This window comes from Neoarius graeffei, chromosome 14 (assembly GCF_027579695.1).
Source record: "Neoarius graeffei isolate fNeoGra1 chromosome 14, fNeoGra1.pri, whole genome shotgun sequence".
In the NCBI taxonomy this organism is placed as follows: Eukaryota; Metazoa; Chordata; class Actinopteri; order Siluriformes; family Ariidae; genus Neoarius; species Neoarius graeffei.
Window position 1 is genome coordinate 8,963,859 of NC_083582.1, and position 20,422 is coordinate 8,984,280.

Genomic DNA, 20,422 nt, shown 5'->3' on the forward strand with positions numbered 1-20,422 from the left:
GCTAGAGATAATGAGATGAGATGAGATATAAGCCTTTAAAAAGGCTGTTGGATGCTAAACTGCTGAACAAGTCTGGTTGAACAGGCTGAACACAGAGCAAGTTGTCAAGCTGAACGGTCAGAATGTTGTGAGGAGTACTGAAGCAGGGAGCCTATATATATATATATATAGAGAGAGAGAGAGCCCAAGTCTCCGCCCCTTCTGGTCAGTCCATTGGAAAATCGATATTAGATTTTCACTTAGACTTCCGAAATTTCTCACTGAAAATACACTAGTCCTTACAACGGCTTTGAGGTCGTAGCGGCGAATCAAATCGATTAAAACATTTATGTTGTTGATTTGATTGGCCGCCGCAGGCGAAATTCGCTCCTCATTTGCATAATATTAAACTTGGCCAAATATTTTCACTTCGCTTCGCCCTGTTCGCTTGCCTTCGCCCCACTTTGCTTCCCTCATAGGAAAGAATGGCAAATTTCGCTTCGCTTTGCCAAATTCGCGTGTATGTCTCCCCGGCATGAGGCACACAAGGCATGTTGTTATCTGCCTATGACATGACATGAAGTAAGGAACAAAAATGAACCCCAACACCAAAACCCTTGGTAAATCAGAGGCCCTTTGTAAGGACGTTTGTAATCAGAGGGCTCTCTTCAGGGGCGTCGAAGTAGGGGGGAAAGTGGGACTCAGTCACCAGGGCCCTACGTATTGGGGGGCCCCATAGGGAGTCAGTTTTTTTTGTGGGGGGGGGGGTCCATTTGAGCTAGGTCCATAGGGCCCAGAATTTGGTGCTACTCTTAACAGTACGCTTTCCCGTTAGGGCTCTCTCTAGGGCCCCCAGATAGCCAGAAGTCACGACCCTTAGCAGGGGCTTTCATAATCATAGGTTCCTCTGAAAGCATTCCCCCTACTTCCTTGAACCCCTAGTTGGCAGACGTTACGGCCTCAGGAGTTTTCACAAGAGGCACTACAGCAGGGCCAGGGGCCCTCTGATTGCCGTCCCCCGCCGCCCACCAACCCACCCCTTCCCTCTGTTTTCTTCAGATATGCCCTATAACAGTGTAAGTAGTCATAAGATCCTAGAGAATAGAGGCCCTCTGATGTCACAATTGGCATCGGCATTGCTATGGGCCCCCCCGGGCCCCTGGACCCCTTGGGCCCCTGGGCACCGGCCCCACTGGCCAGGTCCGTAATCTGGGATAGCATGTCATCGATGACACCTCATGATATTTCATTGGCTTCACTGTCAAACTGTTGATCGATGTTGATATTATTTCAGCTTTCATCACTTCGTCTGACCTTGTCGACGATCTTGAGTTCATCAGCCCACTGCAGGATGAGTTTGCGGCTCTCCTCCAGACTGTGCTCGGTCCGAGGGTCTTCGTGTTGATCTGACGAACCTGAAGCACATTCCTCTCCACCATCGCTTCCCTTCTGCATTCACAACACACACATCTGTGCATTACTATATTGCTATTGGTTCATTTTCCAGGAATGTGAAGGTCTTACTTCTCTCTCTCGCATGTTTTTTTCCCCACACATTTATCAAAAATGTGGCTCTGTGCATCTGTGCACAAACCATCAAGTATTCAGGATTTACAGAATTACAAAAGCGTAACCTTGAGAGATGACCTCTTTTCATAAATCAGCATTCACAGCTTTTATATAACCACCTGGTCATAAAACAGGACAGTGTTTCCAGTGAAACGGTTTATCAGAAACCAATAAACATTATGAGTGTTAGATTGCATGCAAGCAATAAATTGTGCACTCTCAAAGCGAAACGGATTTAACCTTACAGCTGAAAAATTACAATAATCACAGCTAAGCTCAGATATACGGTATCAGGACTGAGTGGATATTACTAGTTAATAGTAAATATTTCAGATTTAAAAAAATTTTAACATGTGACAGGAGATGCTGTTGGAGGGAAGTAATCAACAACAGCACCAGGCTCTTACGACTCCAATGTTCATTATTTTTCCGATTACAACACATCCCTATAACAAATGTTTTATTTTGCTTTCTGTAAAAAAAATGAATACATTTTAAAAATTTGCAATTATTACTCATTTTAAGACTGACATTTTTTTTGTCCGTTTATAATTACATGTTGTGGAACGTCGACAAACCAAATTTTAAAGCAGCAACTCCTCTGACTTGAAGACTTTCCTGTGGCAGAAAACTAAAATGCACAGCTTTGTGATCACTAACATTGGAGACTCCTTTCATAAATCTTAAACATCTCTCTACAGAAAACATCACCATGTCAATGATTATACATTTGTTTTTATTAAACAGCTCATTTTTAAAAAATTTATATTAAACTAAGTCCATGTGAACGAGCTGTTACCACAGAAATGACTTCATAGCTGATTACTTTTGACCAATCAGAATCAAGAATTCAACAACACTCTAGTATTATACGATTTAAACACCTCAAACAAGAAACAATATGAAAAATTAAAACCCTGTATTGTATTTATTACAGGATGTGGCAGCGGGGGCGTGGTCGAGCACCGGTCTGTGACAGGAGGGCGGAGTCAGGGAAGGTAAGTGGCAGATTCACTTCACCTGAGAGCAATTAACCTGTGTTTGTGTGTCTTCCCAGGGACCGCGCCCTATTTAGGGAGGGAGAGCGAGAGCAGAGAGATCTCTCCCGAACCAGACACCTGATGTGTGTGTGTGCCTGCATAAAACCTATTGTGTCCCCTGAAAAGTGGAACAATAAAACTGTTTGTTGAACCTGATCTCTGTCCTGCCGTCCTCTGTGCTCCACCCACACCTAGAGAAAGCTACGGTGGTGCCGAAACCCGGGACATGGAGCACCAACCCAGCAGCCCCATGGAATCCTCCCCGTTCACCGACCTGGTCCACGCCCTCGCCACGGCTCAGCAAAGCCAGCACCAGGCGCTCGTCGCACTCCGAAAGGAACAAGAGCGGCGCTTCGATGCCCTGGTGCTGGCCCAGTAAGAAGATCGCAAGGCGTTCCGGCGTCTCCTCGCGTCGGCGGGGCCCACCAGCGCTCCGGCCGCGGGCCCGTCTCCCCTCACCTTAACTAAGATGGGCCCGCAGGATGACCCCGAGGCTTTCTTCACGTTATTCGAGCAGGTCGCTGAAGCCTCGGGGTGGCCGATGGAGCAGCGCGCGGCGCGCCTCCTCCCCCTCCTGACGGGAGAGGCGCAGCTGGCTGCACTACAGCTCCCCGCCGATCGCCGGCTGGCCTACGCCGACCTTCGCCGGGCTGTCCTTCAGCGCGTGGGGCGCACGCCGGAGCAGCAGCGCCAGCGCTTCCGCGCGCTGCGGATGGAGGAAGTCGGCAGCCCGTTCGCGTTCGGCCAGCAGCTCCGGGACGCCTGCTGGCGGTGGCTGAGGGCCGAAGATCGCGACGCCGAGGGAATCGTCGATCAGGTGGTACTGGAACAGTTCATCGCCCGCTTACCAGCAGGAGCCGCGGAGTGGGTCCAGTGCCACCGCCCGGCGTCGCTGGATCAGGCAGTCGAGCTGGCGGAGGATCATCTGGCGGCTGTCTCGGCGGCTCACTTTAATCCCATGGCCGGACACTTGGGGCAGGATAAAACACTAGCCCGAATAATGGCCCGATTCTATTGGCCGGGGATTCGCGGCGATGTCCGTAGGTGGTGTACGGCATGCCGCGAATGCCAGTTAGTAAATCCAGCGGCCATTCCAAAAGCGCCATTGCGCCCTCTACCGTTAATCGAGACCCCGTTTGAAAGAATTGGGATGGATCTCGTCGGGCCATTAGATCGGTCAGCACGAGGGTACCGCTTTATATTAGTTCTAGTGGACTATGCAACGCGATACCCGGAAGCAGTGCCTCTGCGCAATATCTCAGCACGCAGTATTGCAGAGGCACTCTTCCGCGTCATCTCCCGAGTTGGAATCCCGAAAGAGATTCTGACTGATCAAGGCACTACGTTTATGTCACGAACACTACGCGAACTGTATGGGTTATTGGGGATTAAGCCGATCCGCACCAGTGTATATCACCCACAAACGGACGGTTTAGTAGAACGGTTCAACCGCACCCTCAAAAATATCATTAAAAAATTCGTAAGTGAGGACGCACGTAATTGGGATAAGTGGCTCGAACCCTTGCTGTTCTCAGTGCGAGAGGTCCCTCAAGCCTCCACGGGGTTCTCCCCGTTCGAATTATTATATGGGCGTAAGCCGCGCGGCATCCTAGACGTGCTGCGGGAAAATTGGGAGGAGGGACCTTCACAGAGTAAGAATGAAATTCAGTACGTTATGGACCTGCGCGCAAAACTCCACACGCTCACCCACCTAACTCAGGAGAATTTGCGGCAGGCCCAGGAACGGCAAGCCCGCCTGTACAACAAGGGTACGCGCCTTAGAGAGTTCACACCGGGAGATAAAGTACTCGTACTCTTGCCCACGTCGAGCTCCAAATTAATCGCCAAGTGGCAAGGACCCTTTGAGGTCACACGGCGAGTCGGGGATGTCGACTATGAGGTGAGGCGAACAGACAGGGGTGGGGCGCTACAGATTTACCACCTCAATCTGCTCAAACTCTGGAACGAGGAGGTCCCCGTGGCGTTGGTGTCGGTAGTTCCGGAGAAGGCGGAGCTGGGGCCGGAGGTTCAAAAAGGGAATTTGGCATCACGTACCTCTCCGGTCCCCTGTGGAGACCACCTCTCCCCGACCCAACTCACGGAGGTCGCCCAGTTGCAGGCCGAGTTTTCGGATGTGTTCTCGCCCCTGCCCGGTCGCACTAACCTCATAGAACACCACATAGAGACACCCCCGGGGGTGGTAGTGCGTAGCCGCCCTTATAGACTACCCGAACACAAAAAAAAGGTGGTTCGGGAAGAACTTCAGGCCATGCTCGAAATGGGCATCGTCGAGGAGTCCCACAGCGACTGGAGCAGCCCGGTGGTCTTGGTTCCCAAGGCCGACGGCTCGGTCCGGTTCTGTGTGGACTATAGAAAAGTCAACGCGGTGTCTAAATTCGACGCGTACCCAATGCCTCGTATTGATGAGCTGCTCGATCGACTAGGCACGGCTCGCTTTTACTCGACACTGGATTTAACGAAGGGATATTGGCAGATCCCCTTGACTCCATTATCCCGGGAGAAAACGGCCTTTTCCACACCGTTCGGCTTACACCAGTTCGTCACACTTCCGTTTGGGCTGTTTGGGGCGCCCGCTACGTTTCAGCGGCTGATGGACCGGGTCCTCCGGCCCCACGCCACCTATGCGGCCGCCTACCTGGACGACATTATCGTTTATAGTAACGACTGGCAGCGGCACCTGCAACACCTGAGGGCCGTCCTTAGGTCGCTGAGACGGGCGGGACTCACGGCCAACCCAAAGAAGTGTGCGATTGGGCGGGTGGAAGTACGGTATCTGGGCTTCCACTTGGGCAACGGGCAGGTGCGTCCCCAAATTAATAAGACAGCAGCGATTGCGGCCTGCCCGAGGCCCAAGACCAAAAAGGGGGTGAGACAGTTCCTGGGGCTGGCTGGCTACTATCGTAGGTTTATACCTAATTATTCGGACGTCACCAGCCCGCTGACTGACCTCACTAAAAAGGGGGCGCCAGATCCGGTCCAGTGGACGGAGCAGTGCCAGCGGGCTTTCTCTGAGGTAAAGGCTGCACTGTGTGGGGGGCCACTTTTACACTCCCCTGACTTCTCTCTCCCTTTTGTGTTACAGACGGATGCGTCGGACAGAGGGCTGGGGGCCGTTTTGTCCCAGCAGGTGGAGGGGGAGGATCGCCCGGTCCTATACATCAGCCGGAAGCTGTCAGTGCGTGAGGGGCGCTACAGCACGATTGAGAAGGAGTGCCTGGCGATCAAATGGGCGGTCCTCGCCCTCCGGTACTACCTGCTGGGGCGCTCTTTCACCCTCTGTTCGGACCACGCGCCCCTCCAGTGGCTCCACCGCATGAAAGATGCCAACGCGCGGATCACCCGTTGGTATCTGGCGCTCCAACCCTTTAATTTAAAGGTGGTCCACAGGCCGGGGGCGCAGATGGTCGTGGCGGACTTCCTCTCCCGTCAAGGGGGGGGGGAGTCGGCTGCGGGCCGGACGGCTGCCCGGCCTGAGTCGGGCGGTGGGGGTATGTGGCAGCGGGGGCGTGGTCGAGCACCGGTCTGTGACAGGAGGGCAGAGTCAGGGAAGGTAAGTGGCAGATTCACTTCACCTGAGAGCAATTAACCTGTGTTTGTGTGTCTTCCCAGGGACCGCGCCCTATTTAGGGAGGGAGAGCGAGAGCAGAGAGATCTCTCCCGAACCAGACACCTGATGTGTGTGTGTGCCTGCATAAAACCTATTGTGTCCCCTGAAAAGTGGAACAATAAAACTGTTTGTTGAACCTGATCTCTGTCCTGCCGTCCTCTGTGCTCCACCCACACCTAGAGAAAGCTACACAGGATTAATAAAGCATGACGAAGCTACCTGCTTGAGCCGTACACTCGTGTCAAACAGAGAAATAAGGAAGTGTGTAAGGGGAAAAACCCAGAGGGGAACTGTCAAGGCCTTCTAGGTCTTCAGAGAAGGTCCAAACATATCAGCATTTCAAATGGGGAAAAACCCAGAGGGGAACTGTCAAGGCCTTCTAGGTCTTCAGAGAAGGTCCAAACATATCAGCATTTCAAATGTTTTATTTAATTTTTCATTCTTTCATTATAATTATTCTCCTCTGATTCTAATTTGGCCTCATTTTTGATCAAATTTGCCTCAGAAATGAAAGGACAGAAATTACTGTCCTGAAAACATTAAAATCAAGTTATTCAATGAGATTTTGTTTGTTGTGTCTAGGCTGAGGAGAGTTTCGAGCCGGCTCACTCGTTGGTCAAGACTTCATTGCCGGTGTTCTGATAAACGGTCCTACATCCGCGAAGCGTCCTACGGTAGGAGGGGATGTCAGACATGTCTGTCGAGCAGTCCTACATTGCAGGAAATCCTACAGTGTGATTCAACTTTAACTTTTAGTCATAGTTCGCGGTTTTTCCCTCTGCAAAGAACATGCTTCTACATTGATACAATGTCCACCAACCCTGTCAGAATTCATATGAATCTAGGACGCTCTGACTCTTCAATTGACCCTGTCAGAATATGTAGAATTAATAGGTTTTTTTGTCACTATTTACAAGTACCATTTGCTCTATTAAAATGAGTGTAGGACGTTATTACAATTCAAATGACTCCGCAGGACGTTCTTACAACTCATAAGACTGTACAGCAAATACAATTGCCCCATGGGGATAAATAAAGTTCTAACTAACTAAAATAGGAGTGTAGGACGTTCTTACAATTCAAATGACGCTGCAGGACGTTCTCACAACTCATATGACCCCATCAGAGTATGCTTCTACATTAATAAATGAATGTAGGATGTTCTGACAATTCAAAAGACCCCTCCAGAATATGCTTCTACATCAGGGGTCTTCAATCCTATCCACAAAGGGCCAGTGTGGCTGCAGGCTTTCATTCCAACCAAGCAGGAGCTACACCTGATTTCACTTGTTTAATCATTTCACCCTCGTCTCCAATCAACAATCAAGTGAGCCTCCAATTTGGCTGTAATGAAAGCCTGCAGCTACACCGGCCCTTTGCGGATAGGATTGAAGACCCCTGTTCTACATTAAAATAGGAGTGTAGGATGTTCTTATAATTCAAATGACGCCGCAGGACATTCTCACAACTCATATGACCCCATCAGAATATGCTTCTACATTAATAAATGAATGTAGGATGTTCTGACAATTCAAAAGACCCCTCCAGAATATGCTTCTACATTAAAATAGGAGTGTAAGACATTCTTACAATTCAAATGACGCCGCAGGACGTTCTGACAACTCATATGACCCCATCAGAATATGCTTCTACAGTAAGTAGGACGTTCTGACTATTCAAATGACCATCGGAATATGTTTTTACAATATATGAATGTAGGGTGTTCTGACATATGCTTCTACATTAAAATAGGAGTGTAGGACGTTCTGACAGTTCAAACGACTTTGTCAGAATATTCTTTTACTTTATATGAAGGCAGGACTTTCTGACAACTCAATGACCATCAGAATATGCCTTTACATTAACATATGAATGTAGGAAGTTTTGACAATTCAAATGACCCCACCAGAATATACTACACTCACTGTAAAAAAGAATAAGTTAAGCTTACTTGAAAAAAAGGTGGAAACTCGTTGCCTCAAATAAATGAAGTAATATAACTTGTTCTCTTTCAAGTTATCTTTACATTTAAAAGTAATCTCCACTGAAAATATTTGTTATCCTTACTTGGAACTTGAATGTTGAGGTTGCTTAAAACCAACTAGTAATGTTTGCTTCATACCAGCTAGTAAAGGTTACTTGGAGCAAAGTTGTGTTTACTGGTGTTAAATGGGTTTCTCTTACTTTCAGCTGTGTAATGGGGACCTAATTCCTGATTGTAAGGTTTACTTGCAGAATCTACACCTTACTTATAGTTTGTAAGTATCAGCAACTAGAACAATTAATGTCTCACTTACACAGTGTAATACCAACTAGTGGCCTAGTGGTAGCGTGTCCGCCTCTTGATCGTGAGTTCTATTCACGGTCGGGTCATACCAAAGACCATCATAAAAATGGTACCTACCGCCATCTGGCAAGGCACGCTGCAATACAGATGTGCATGGGGAGTTAAACTCTCGTGGTTACCAGAGGACTAGCCCCCCACTGTAACCCTAGCTATGTAATAGGCGAGAGGCCGAGGGCTATGGAAACGGAGATCGGCGCCGCCCGATGCCCCACATACAGGTTGGGCCTGGTTAGTACTTGAGTGGGAGAGTGCCTAGGAATACCAGGTACTGTAAGGCGTGGGAAGGACTTGACTTACACAGTGTAATGTAATTAAATGTTATGTTATTTTTATTGCAAGACATAAAACGGCATAACAACATATTGGAGCATCAATGCAGTTTTCATTCAGTCAATAACTTTTTTAAAGCTTACTGTACTTTCATTTAACACATCCAACCCAGAGAAGCATAACATTCCACTTAAAGTGTCAGTCCACCATTTCTGGAATTAAACTCATTTTCTCCACCTCCACTCGAGTTAAATAACCGAGTTTTACCTTTCTCCTATTCATCCAGCCGTTCTCCTTGTCTGGCGACGCAACAGCACAAAGAAAACAAACTTCCACAACTAATTTTGAATGATTTCATTTTATTGGAACACTTCAAGATGGCCAACTATTTGTTTTGAACAGGTTTACGGATTTGCACCAAATCTTACAAAACTTGTTGTGTTGTGCGCAGTGGGGCTTTGAAGGACGAGTAGGGTGTAGAGCAACTACAACAGCTGATCAGATAGGTCAGAAGTTGAAGCGCTTTGGTGGAAGATCGTGAAGGGGAGATATTTACCCTGCCTAAGGGTCCCATCTGCATCTCATCATTGCTGAGGAGTGTGCTCCCATCACCCAATCAAGCATCCAGCCAGAGCAGGTCATGATATATTTTTTACCATATTAACATGCCATTGTGCGTCATGCCTGATGTAAAGACTCTCGTCTCTGCGAGCCTACCACACAGATTTAATACTTGTCATTTTTAGGGCATACCTAACAACGTGTTTTCTTTCTCTCTCTCTCTCTCTCTCTCCCCCCCCCCATCTGTCCCTCTGAGTTACATGTTGATCCTGGGATTGAGATGCTGGCCTCTTCTGCCCCTCGGACCTGCTTGATCCATCCTGGTGCCCTGTGTCTGGTCGGAGTTTTATCGCCCCACTCCTGTGAAGGACGGCCCCATGAGGACAGTTGAGGGTTATACCTGTTAAAACTGTTAATATTATAGTCAGGCTGTCTGTTGTTGCCCAAATGAGGATGGGTTCCCTTTTGAGTCTGGTTCCTCTCGAGGTTTCTTCCTCATGTCGTCTGAGGGAGTTTTTCCTTGCCACCGTCGCCACAGGCTTGCTCATTGGGGATAGATTAGGGATAAAATTAGCTCATGTTTTAAGTCGTTCAAATTCTGTAAAGCTGCTTTGCGACAATGTTTATTGTTAAAAGCGCTGTACAAATAAACTTGATTTGATATTTCAGATGTATTGCAAGACTCACGCAATGGTTAGAAATCAGCATTAAGTAGTAAAGATTGAATGCACGGCGTTAATCTGCACCGTTTATAGCACAGCTGATGTAGGACAAAAATCTGTTCAAATGCCAAGAAATGACGTTTTGTGCTCTGCGCATGCGCAGTGGGGCTTTGTAGGACGCATTGACGTGTAGGACAGTTTATCAGAACACCTGGACAGAAGGCCATGGCAGTGTATGTTTATGTAGAAAGTGACAGATGACTGATTAACCAATCAGATTTTGATTTATAGTGAGAAGGACCAAAAATTTTCACTCCAGGCCTTCTGGAAGGCCAACCACGAGTCAGTGCAGCAGTGAAGTCACCTTCCAGCCGGTGTAGCGTTCATCAGTAGTTATCAAATGCTAATAAAGCAGTCAAACCAGTGCTATCGTGAGCTACAGGCTAACGACCGAGAAACTAAGATTTCTGTCTCCAGATGCTTCTTCCATGCTGCATGCTCGCTACAGTATTTTTCACTCAGTACTCATTTCCCTGTGTAATTTACTTAGTTACTTTTAAAATCAACATCGATTGGGGGGCGGCGTGGCTCAGGTGGTTAAGGCGCCATACCATGAATGCGGGCGACCCGGGTTCGATTCCGGCCCGAGGTCATTTCCCGATCCCTTCCCGTCTCTCTCTCCCGCTCATTTCCTGTCTCTACACTGTCCTATCCAATAAAGGTGCAAAAAGCCCCAAAAAATATCTTAAAAAAAAAAATCAACATCGACAGCTACACACAACGGAGCAACCTGCTGCTAATCCTTTGCAAATTCCTGTTGGTTTTTTGGTGTATCTGGCTAAGCTTTAGCTGAGCTCAAGTCTCAGCTCTAATAGTAACAGTTCGCCAGTGGAAAAAAACCCAGTCATGCAAGATCAGTATAAATCTTTAAAGATATTTCTCTTCGCATCACTTCAGTCTCCGAGTCTGTATTGTAATATTTCCAGGAATTATAACCATATGACAAGACAAACTCATTCACCAAGGTTTCTCTTCCTCTCTCACCTTACAGACTTGTGCCACCTGTAACTTCCAGTTGTTGAGAAAGTTGATACACTCCTGCAGGCTGCGCAGGTCTTTCAGGCTATGCTGATGATGTCTTTGCTACAAGGAACACAGACACACATGAGAAGAAAGAAGCTGTAAATAACATTTGCCAATTCTTGCAAGGAAATATTAAATCCAGGGATATAATATAATAAAGTCAGATAACTTCGCATACAGTACATGTATGATTAAATATGCATTAGGAGACATCCTTTATCTAATTATTAAATCAGAGCATTGCAAAAGTTACTCATTACTACACTGCATGCTCTTAATGTTCTTTTTAATTCTAAAACCTGTCTCCACATGTACATTATATCTGATCTAACTCATTTATGGACCTGAACAAGAAAGATACCTTTACCAGGTCTTACAGAACCACTGATCCACTGCAGCACCATAACAAACCTCTATAGGACCACAAATCTTGTTTGGGACTTCTATCGAGCTCCTGAAGCATCTTTCCAGCTCTCTAAAGTGCCACAGAACCACAGACCTTGTGTAGTACCTTTATGATTGCCTACAGTACCAATGAGACCCTGCAGTATCTTTTACAGACCCCTATGAGACTGCAGCTCCAATACAGTACCCTTCTGGATGTCCAGGGCACCATGTACTTTCTATGAGACCAATCATCTTCTGCATAACCTCAAAGTAGCTCTATGAGACCACATACTCTACCTTATGAAGTTCTTTCCAGAGCTCTAGGCTGCCACAGTCTTAGAAACTTCTAAAGTACCTCATCAGAAGCCTATGGGACCACCAACATCCCAAAGTAACAGACTCTAACAGACTCATACAGGACTATGGTCCACCTGCATTACCTACAGCTCCTCCTGAAGTACTATCTCAGATCTTTAGAGAAGATATTCCCCCATGCAGGACTTTTAGAAACCCCACTAAGCTCCCACTGTACTTTAACAAACCCTAATGGGAGTACTGAGCCATACCGTAAAGGACATCTGTGGCACCACATACTCTAAAGTACCTTTCCAGACCTCTCCATTACCCAGTTCCCTTTATAAACCTCAAAATAAACCTCACAGAAGGGCGGCATGGTGGTATAGTGGTTAGCACTGTCACCTCACAGCAAGAAGGTCCGGGTTAGAGCCCCGTGGCCGACAAGGGCCTTTCTGTGCGGAGTTTGCATGTTCTCCCCGTGTCTGCGTGGGTTTCCTCCGGGTGCTCCGGTTTCCCCCACAGTCCAAAGACATGCAGGTTAGGTTAACTGGTGACTCTAAATTGACCATAGGTGTGAATGTGAGTGTGAATGGTTGTCTGTGTCTATGTGTCAACCCTGTGATGACCTGGCGACTTGTCCAGGGTGTACCCCGCCTTTCGCCCGTAGTCAGCTGGGATAGGCTCCAGCTTGCCTGCGACCCTGTAGAACAGGATAAAGCAGCTAGAGATAATGAGATGAGATAAACCTCACAGACACCTACAAGACCACAATCCCACTGAAGTACCCTTCTAGACCCTTTTGAGACCAAGGATCTCTATGCAGCATCTTTATGGACTCCCATAAGGCGACGGTGCGCCTGTAGCTTTGTGGACCTCCCCAGATCGGAACCACATCTTGACCAGAAGAAAGAGAAAACAGTGTCTTGCTGCTTACCTGCGAGCGTGAAGAGGTGCTCTTGCTGTTCTTGAAAGGGGCGCTAGGAGCCGAGCTGTGAACCTGCACTGTTTCTTCTGGAAGAGTCCAGCGCACTGCTGCAATCGAGTGGCTCTGCCCCTCCACTTTGGCCACAGGATTCAAGTCTGACATGGACAGAAGGTCATTTCAAAATTTGAAAAAAAAAAATGCTTGCATGCATGCATTTGAGTATTTAAAGAAAAATCAGTTTATTTGGGGAGTTTAAAAACTTTATACTTGTAAGATAGTGAAGTAGTTTATAGTTTGATAAAATGTGCTTTTTATTTGGCATTTAATTAAAAATACTTCCTGTTTTATTGGTATTTTATTTATTTATTAATTTCATAATTTAATCATTTTAAAATTCTTTGAATTATTTTTCATCTCATCTCATCTCATTATCTCTAGCCGCTTTATCCTTCTACAGGGTCGCAGGCAAGCTGGAGCCTATCCCAGCTGACTACGGGCGAAAGGCGGGGTACACCCTGGACAAGTCGCCAGGTCATCACAGGGCTGACACATAGACACAGACAACCATTCACACTCACATTCACACCTACGGTCAATTTAGAGTCACCAGTTAACCTAACCTGCATGTCTTTGGACTGTGGGGGAAACCGGAGCACCCAGAGGAAACCCACGCGGACACGGGGAGAACATGCAAACTCCACACAGAAAGGCCCTCGCCGGCCCCGGGGCTCGAACCCAGGACCTTCTTGCTGTGAGGCTACAGCGCTAACCACTACACCACCGTGCCGCCCTGAATTATTTTTTTTATTAAAAATTATATTTTATGTACATTTCATTTCATGAAATATTTGTACCCCCCATGATATTCTCCCTAATTTATTTAGTCTTGTCAAATCTCCTCTGTCACATGACAGCTATCAATCTGGTAGGGTGAAGTCGAACACATGCGTCCTCTGGGACACGTGAAATTAGGCAATCATATTTTTCAAACTGCATCACAGGGTGGTGTAAGCCTCTCAGAGGAAAGCGTTATCTACCCTCTGCTGCATACATGAGTTCACAGATGCCTACGATTGGCTAGAACCTCCCTGATTGATAGGGGAGAGAGATTATGGCCCACCCACCCAGAAAGCACATGCAATATTGCTCTCCTGAACTCCTGGCCATGGACGGCTGTGAATCATCAGAATTCAAACTTGTTATATCCATATGGTAATAGGTCAAGCATTTTTATATTTAATCTTCTTTCTGTTTATATTTTCACTTCATCTTTTATTTTATCCTGATTATTGTTTACTTTTTACTCCTTGATGGTACAACACTTTGTTTGAGCTACCATGTGTATTAAATGTACTCTATACAGTTTAGAAGTTAGATTTTTAGTTTTATTATTTTGTTTTTTCACTCCCCCCCCCCCCCCCCCGTCATTCATTTTCTTACCAAAGTCACAAACAAGAAAAATTTAAAACGATCCACACAAATGTATTAAGTTAATTAATCTTCTAGGATGGAAATGGAAATAACTAAAAAATGTGTTATAATCTGAATTAAATAACATGACAAATACAATTACGGACTTAATACGTACACTACCGTTCAAAAGTTTGGGGTCACTTTGAAATGTCCTTATTTTTGAAAGAAAAGCACTGTTCTTTTCAATGAAGATGACTTTAAACTAATCAGAAATCCACTCTATACATTGCTAATGTGGTAAATGACTATTCTAGCTGCAAATGTCTGGTTTTTGGTGCAATATCTCCATAGGTGTATAGAGGCCCATTTCCAGCAACTCTCACTCCAGTGTTCTAATGGTACAATGTGTTTGCTCATTGCCTCAGAAGGCTAACGGATGATTAGAAAACCCTTGTACAATCATGTTAGCACAGCTGAAAACAGTTGAGCTCTTTAGAGAAGCTATAAAACTGACCTTCCTTTGAGCAGATTGAGTTTCTGGAGCATCACATTTGTGGGGTCGATTAAATGCTCAAAATGGGCAGAAAAATGTCTTGACTATATTTTCTATTCATTTTACAACTTATGGTGGGAAATAAAAGTGTGACTTTTCATGGAAAACACAAAATTGTCTGGGTGACCCCAAACTTTTGAACGGTAGTGTAAATGCACGACATATAATCCTGTACAATATTATAACAGAAAACAAGTGTACATACTCCGTTTTGTGTCTTTAAGAATCCCCTTCATCTTGTACAAAGTTATAAGTTCTCCTGAAACAAACAGATTTTAAATCCTAAATATACAGGGTGTCCATAAAGTCTCTTTACAATTTAAAAAAATTATTACAAAGGCAGTTGTTGAGATATTGTAACTAGATTTATTTTATTTTAATCAGTGTTGATTCAAGTTGTTATTCACATTACAATTTTGTGTTTCAGATACTGTGTTGATGGAAACCGAACCCCTATAAAAAATGGCTACTCCTCAAGAAAAGGCACAATGTGTATCCTGGTTTGAGTACCATCTTGATGTGCTTTGTGCAACTAATGGTGCCCATATAGAGGTCTATTAACTGCAGTTGAAAAAAATTTAATAAACACCGATTAAAATAAAATAAATCTAGTTACAATATCTCAACAACTGCCTTTGTAATAATTTTTTTTTAATTGTAAAGAGACTTTATGGACACCCTGTACATCTACACAACAATAAATGATACATATTCTTTGATATTTATAATTTCAGCATTATACATCAGATAATACATATATAACACCAGATCCTTGTTTACAAAACGTTGTTCACTTTATTTCCATGTGAGTAAATATGCCATGTAAAGAGGTAATCCCAGTAGGACTCACCTTTACTGCGTGAGGAGGCAGGAGTTATGGCAGATGGAGGTGGCAGGAGAAGAAAAGCGAACGATCTTCTCTTGTCTCACCCTTTTGTCTCTAGACAGTGCAGTGTAAACTTTGGACCTGTTTCATAACCCCGGTTTACATAAGCAAGAAAAGGTCGTCCACTTTACTTATCTAATGTGTCATAACAGTCACAGTGCTGGCAGAAGGTACTGTAACTTACGGATTTACTGGAAAAGCCAAGCGGGTATTCTTAAAACCTATGCCCTATATGTACCGCCCAAAGACGCACTTAGTAACTGTGACCATGGCTTAGGACAACGAAAAGTCTTGCATTCAAGTCTCAAGTTAATAACTTCAACAAACTAGACTTCATGTTAAAAATATAAAACTATTTCCTGGTTACACAGTTGCACTTTTTGATCATATAAGACAGTTCGGGAAGTGAGTCGTTTATAATCTTATCTGGTGTCACCCAGATGAGTTTGGTTCCTCTGAAGGTTTCTTCCTCATGTATTCTCAGGGAGTTTTCCCTCACCATTGTCACCTCAGGCTTGATAAATTTATAAGTTTGTATATGCATTATATGTTATATCTGGAATTTATTCTATCCAAATTCACTGGATATGAGCAATTGCATGCTCTGATTGGTTACTCTACTACTAGGCTATCAGCTCATATACCATGAGTGGAGGAAAACAAAATGGTGGAGCATGTTGCTGAACCAACCGAGGATGAAATAAAAACTCTACTCAAAAACAAAACACCAAAAATTATCAAGTGTTGAAAAGAAACAGAAATAGCTAAAAGAATATATAGTTCCCCCCCAATAATCACCTGTTCTACACTCCAGCCCAGTTGGTGGTGGTAATGCACCTTTAATTTGGTTTGCCAACTGCCAAAAAACCCTAAAGAAGAAGACCCCCCCAAAAAAAAAAATACAGAAAAAAAAGCAAGAAAATGGAATATGGAATAAAACATAAAATGGGAAGATATGAAGTTTTGTATGTGCAGGGGAGAGTGGGAGAAGCAAACCAGAAACGAAGCCAGAACACTAGACGAGAATCATAGTCAAAAAACAGGCGAGGGTCAGTTGATCGGTAAACCTAGCAATGCAGACAAGACTAGAGAATGAAGAGGTGAAAATGAGAACGAGGGTCGAAGAAACTAGAGACAGGCAGAAAGAAAATGGCTTGGTACAACAGGAGTAAACTCTGAACAATACTTCACAACTATGGGAGTGCGAGAGAGGTTTACACTACCGTTCAAAAGTTTGGGGTCACCCAGACAATTTTGTGTTTTCCATGAAAAGTCACACTTTTATTTACCACCATAAGTTGTAAAATGAATAGAAAATATAGTCAAGACATTTTTCCGGCCATTTTGAGCATTTAATCGACCCCACAAATGTGATGCTCCAGAAACTCAATCTGCTCAAAGGAAGGTCAGTTTTATAGCTTCTCTAAAGAGCTAAACTGTTTTCAGCTGTGCTAACATGATTGTACAAGGGTTTTCTAATCATCCATTAGCCTTCTGAGGCAATGAGCAAACACATTGTACCATTAGAACACTGGAGTGAGAGTTGCTGGAAATGGGCCTCTATACACCTATGGAGATATTGCACCAAAAACCAGACATTTGCAGCTAGAATAGTCATTTACCACATTAGCAATGTATAGAGTGTATTTCTGATTAGTTTAAAGTGATCTTCATTGAAAAGAACAGTGCTTTTCTTTCAAAAATAAGGAAATTTCAAAGTGACCCCAAACTTTTGAACGGTAGTGTAAGTAGCGGGACTGATGATTAGTGAACAAGAGACAGGTGTAATTAATAAGCAGGTGATAGAGGGCGCTGCGGTTCTTGGGCATTGTAGTTTTGAGAAGCCATGTTTGTAGTCTGTTTCGAGCTGTCGCTCTCAACGCCATTACTGACAATCACATGGTGGCGTGAAGATATGAAGTTTACCTTCAAGTGATGAATGTATATATCACGAGTGAGTGAAGTAAACAAGTGAAAATATTTTCAACACAAGAAGATAAACTTCATATCTTCGCACCACTGTGTAATGTTCTTTATATTATATGGACACATCCACAAAAAAAAAAAAAAACACAAGTTAATCAAAAAAATTTTAATTTTGAACCAGTTCGCCATTTTGACAACGTGCATCTAGTCAGCGGGAAAACTCTGTGAGTGATGTCATCGGAGTGAAATATTGGGAATTATTATACATACAGAACACTTTTTTTGATGGAATAAAAATGTGTGTTCTATTCCCTTAGCGGGTTTCATTCATTTGGTTTGATAGCATGCAATATTGTTAGCATATCGCTTATCCTACATGTATTATGTCACTCTATCCAATGGAGAATGAGTGTTGAATATGGTTTACAATATTGCATGGTTGTCAAGACAACATGACATCACATGTCGGAGACATAAAACTTCCGCGCTAGCAGGCGACTGTGACAGTTTGTAAACAAACATGGCCGCCAGGTTTGCTTCATTAAATACAGAAGATTATGAGAGAATTTTGAAAGAGAAGGACATGTTGAACACCCAAAACGAATGTGTATATAATAATAATAATAATAATAATAATAATAATAATAATGGCTTTTTTTCATGGTATATCAGATATATTCCATTCGGCTACTCGTCTTCGACTCGTTCAGTATCATGCCAACTGAATGGAATATATCGGATATACCACTCAACACCAGCCAGTATTATTTAAATATGTCACTCAGATTCATAATGTATTTCGTATGAAAAATGTGAGATTTTCAACACGAGGAGATAAAATTCACATCTTCAGGCCAATGTGTGAGTTTCTTTTTATTATATCGACACATTCACAAACAAAAAGAACCCAAATTTATCAAAACAATTCATCGATTTCCCTGCAAGTTACATATCGAGATTTATGTCATGGTTTTGGTTCTCCATGTCCCAGAAAAAAAAGTGTTAAAAAACAAAACATTTGATATTGTAGATTCTTCAAAGTAGCCAGCATTTATCTTGATGACACTTCGAACACTGTTGGCATTATCTTAACCAGAACTGCTCAACTAAGCAAAGAGAAATGACAGTCCATTATTACTTGAAGTGGCGGCATGGTGGTGTAGTGGTTAGCGCTGTTGCCTCACAGCAAGAAGGTCCGGGTTCGAGCCCCGTGGCCGGTGAGGGCCTTTCTGCGCAGATTTTGCATGTTCTCCCCATGTCCGCGTGGGTTTCCTCCGGGTGCTCCAGTTTCCCCCACAGTCCAAAGACATGCAGGTTAGGTTAACTGGTGACTCTAAATTGAGCGTAGGTGTGAATGTGAGTGTGAATGGTTGTCTGTGTCTATGTGTCAGCCCTGTGATGACCTGGCGACTTGTCCAGGGTGTACCCCGCCTTTCGCCCGTAGTCAGCTGGGATAGGCTCCAGCTTCCCTGCAACCCTGTAGGACAGGATAAAGTGGCTAGAGATAATGAGATGAGATGAGCTATTACTTGAAGACCTGTACCTGCCCAAAGTACAGCATATTCTCAGCTTGTTACACAGTGTTGGCGTCTCTTGCCCTCACTCACCTGAAAACCTCTGGCAGAAAAAGTAGGTAATGAGATTAAACTTCCTGTTCACACAAAATTCCCCACACCCTTCTCAAAGACAGTGAATCATTGTTACACCACAGCGCTGTTGGATTCTGGATTCTGATGAGTCAGAAGGTGTGGATTAATTTTCTGTAACAGCAGCTCTGACAGTACTGCAGCTCCAAATCACAGCTTTATATTACTGCACTCCTTCTGATACAGTATCATTTCTATGGTAACAACATCATCTAAAACTAATAACAAGCCAATTAAAAATGAGCAAGAAAAAACATCTAATTGTCGATGTACTGAAGTAAAAAAAAAACTGACTGTAATTCTTAAAAGGTTCATGCAATATTTTTGTTCAGTGTCTTGAATATTAAAGCTAAAAGTTTACACTTCTATCACATCCTAATTGGTCCATTTCATATCCACTGTAGTGGTGTGTGGAGGCAAAATTACAATTGCGTCTCTGTCCAAATACTTATGGACCTGATTGTATATTAACGCATTTGTTTGAATACGTAATCATTTTTATCGGAAATGATTACGTATTTTGTAATTACGTTGTTTACGTAATAATTACGTTGTTTGTTCCCAACGTAACTAAAAAAGTAGTGAACGAATTTGGATGAAATTTGGTGGACAGCTTTAGTATAATCCAATGTTCAAGTGATTTGATTTTGATGTTGATAATGTGGTTTTGCGGAGGTATGCACGCTAACTGATGCCTTACTAGTATTTATTAAATATGTCTGCCTGAATTTTCAGTACTGTGCAAAAGTCTTAGGCACCTTATTTTTTTCATACAAACTTTGTTATAGATTTCTATTTTATGACTTCTACATTATTGAGTCAATACAAAAACATTTTCGAGTTCCAAACGTTCGTGTTTTTTTTTTTTCCAGCACAAAATTAAATGTTACAGAAAAAAAAATGTTTGTATCTGAGCGGCATATTCCACAAGTGAGCACTTTTCAGATGAAAAAAGAAAACATAATGAAGGCTACTGGGTTTTGGTGCCAAATTAAGAAGCGAGTGTGACAGTCAAAGTGTCCAGAAGAACTGTGGCTGGTTCTACAAGATGCTCAGTAAAACCTACAGCTCACTTCCTTCCTTATAAAACTGCACTCATTGGACCTGAGACTACAATTATTATTTTTTTAAAGCAAAGGGTCATCTCACCCCGAATATTGACTTTGTTTAATTTATTATGGCTTACTGCTTACTGTTTGTAGTATTTTTTTTTTTAATGTTAAAAGATTTCATTTCATTATTTTTAAGCC

At 43.9% G+C, this 20,422-nt stretch overlaps 1 protein-coding gene across 1 annotated transcript in view; it reads right to left on the reverse strand.

The window, feature by feature from the left end:
* si:dkey-219e21.2 (E3 ubiquitin-protein ligase TRIM39) overlaps positions 1–15,628 on the reverse strand; it is a 32,501-nt gene extending 16,873 nt beyond the window's left edge. Inside the window, exons 1-5 of the mRNA XM_060940379.1 lie at positions 15,565–15,628; positions 14,920–14,973; positions 12,758–12,903; positions 11,101–11,199; positions 1,294–1,428 (exon numbers count right to left, since the gene is read on the reverse strand). Coding sequence (XP_060796362.1) covers positions 1,294–1,428; positions 11,101–11,199; positions 12,758–12,903; positions 14,920–14,950 — 411 coding nt within the window. The 5' untranslated portion in view covers positions 14,951–14,973; positions 15,565–15,628. The remainder of the gene's footprint in view (positions 1–1,293; positions 1,429–11,100; positions 11,200–12,757; positions 12,904–14,919; positions 14,974–15,564) is intronic.
* Between the last annotated feature and the right edge of the window lie 4,794 nt (positions 15,629–20,422).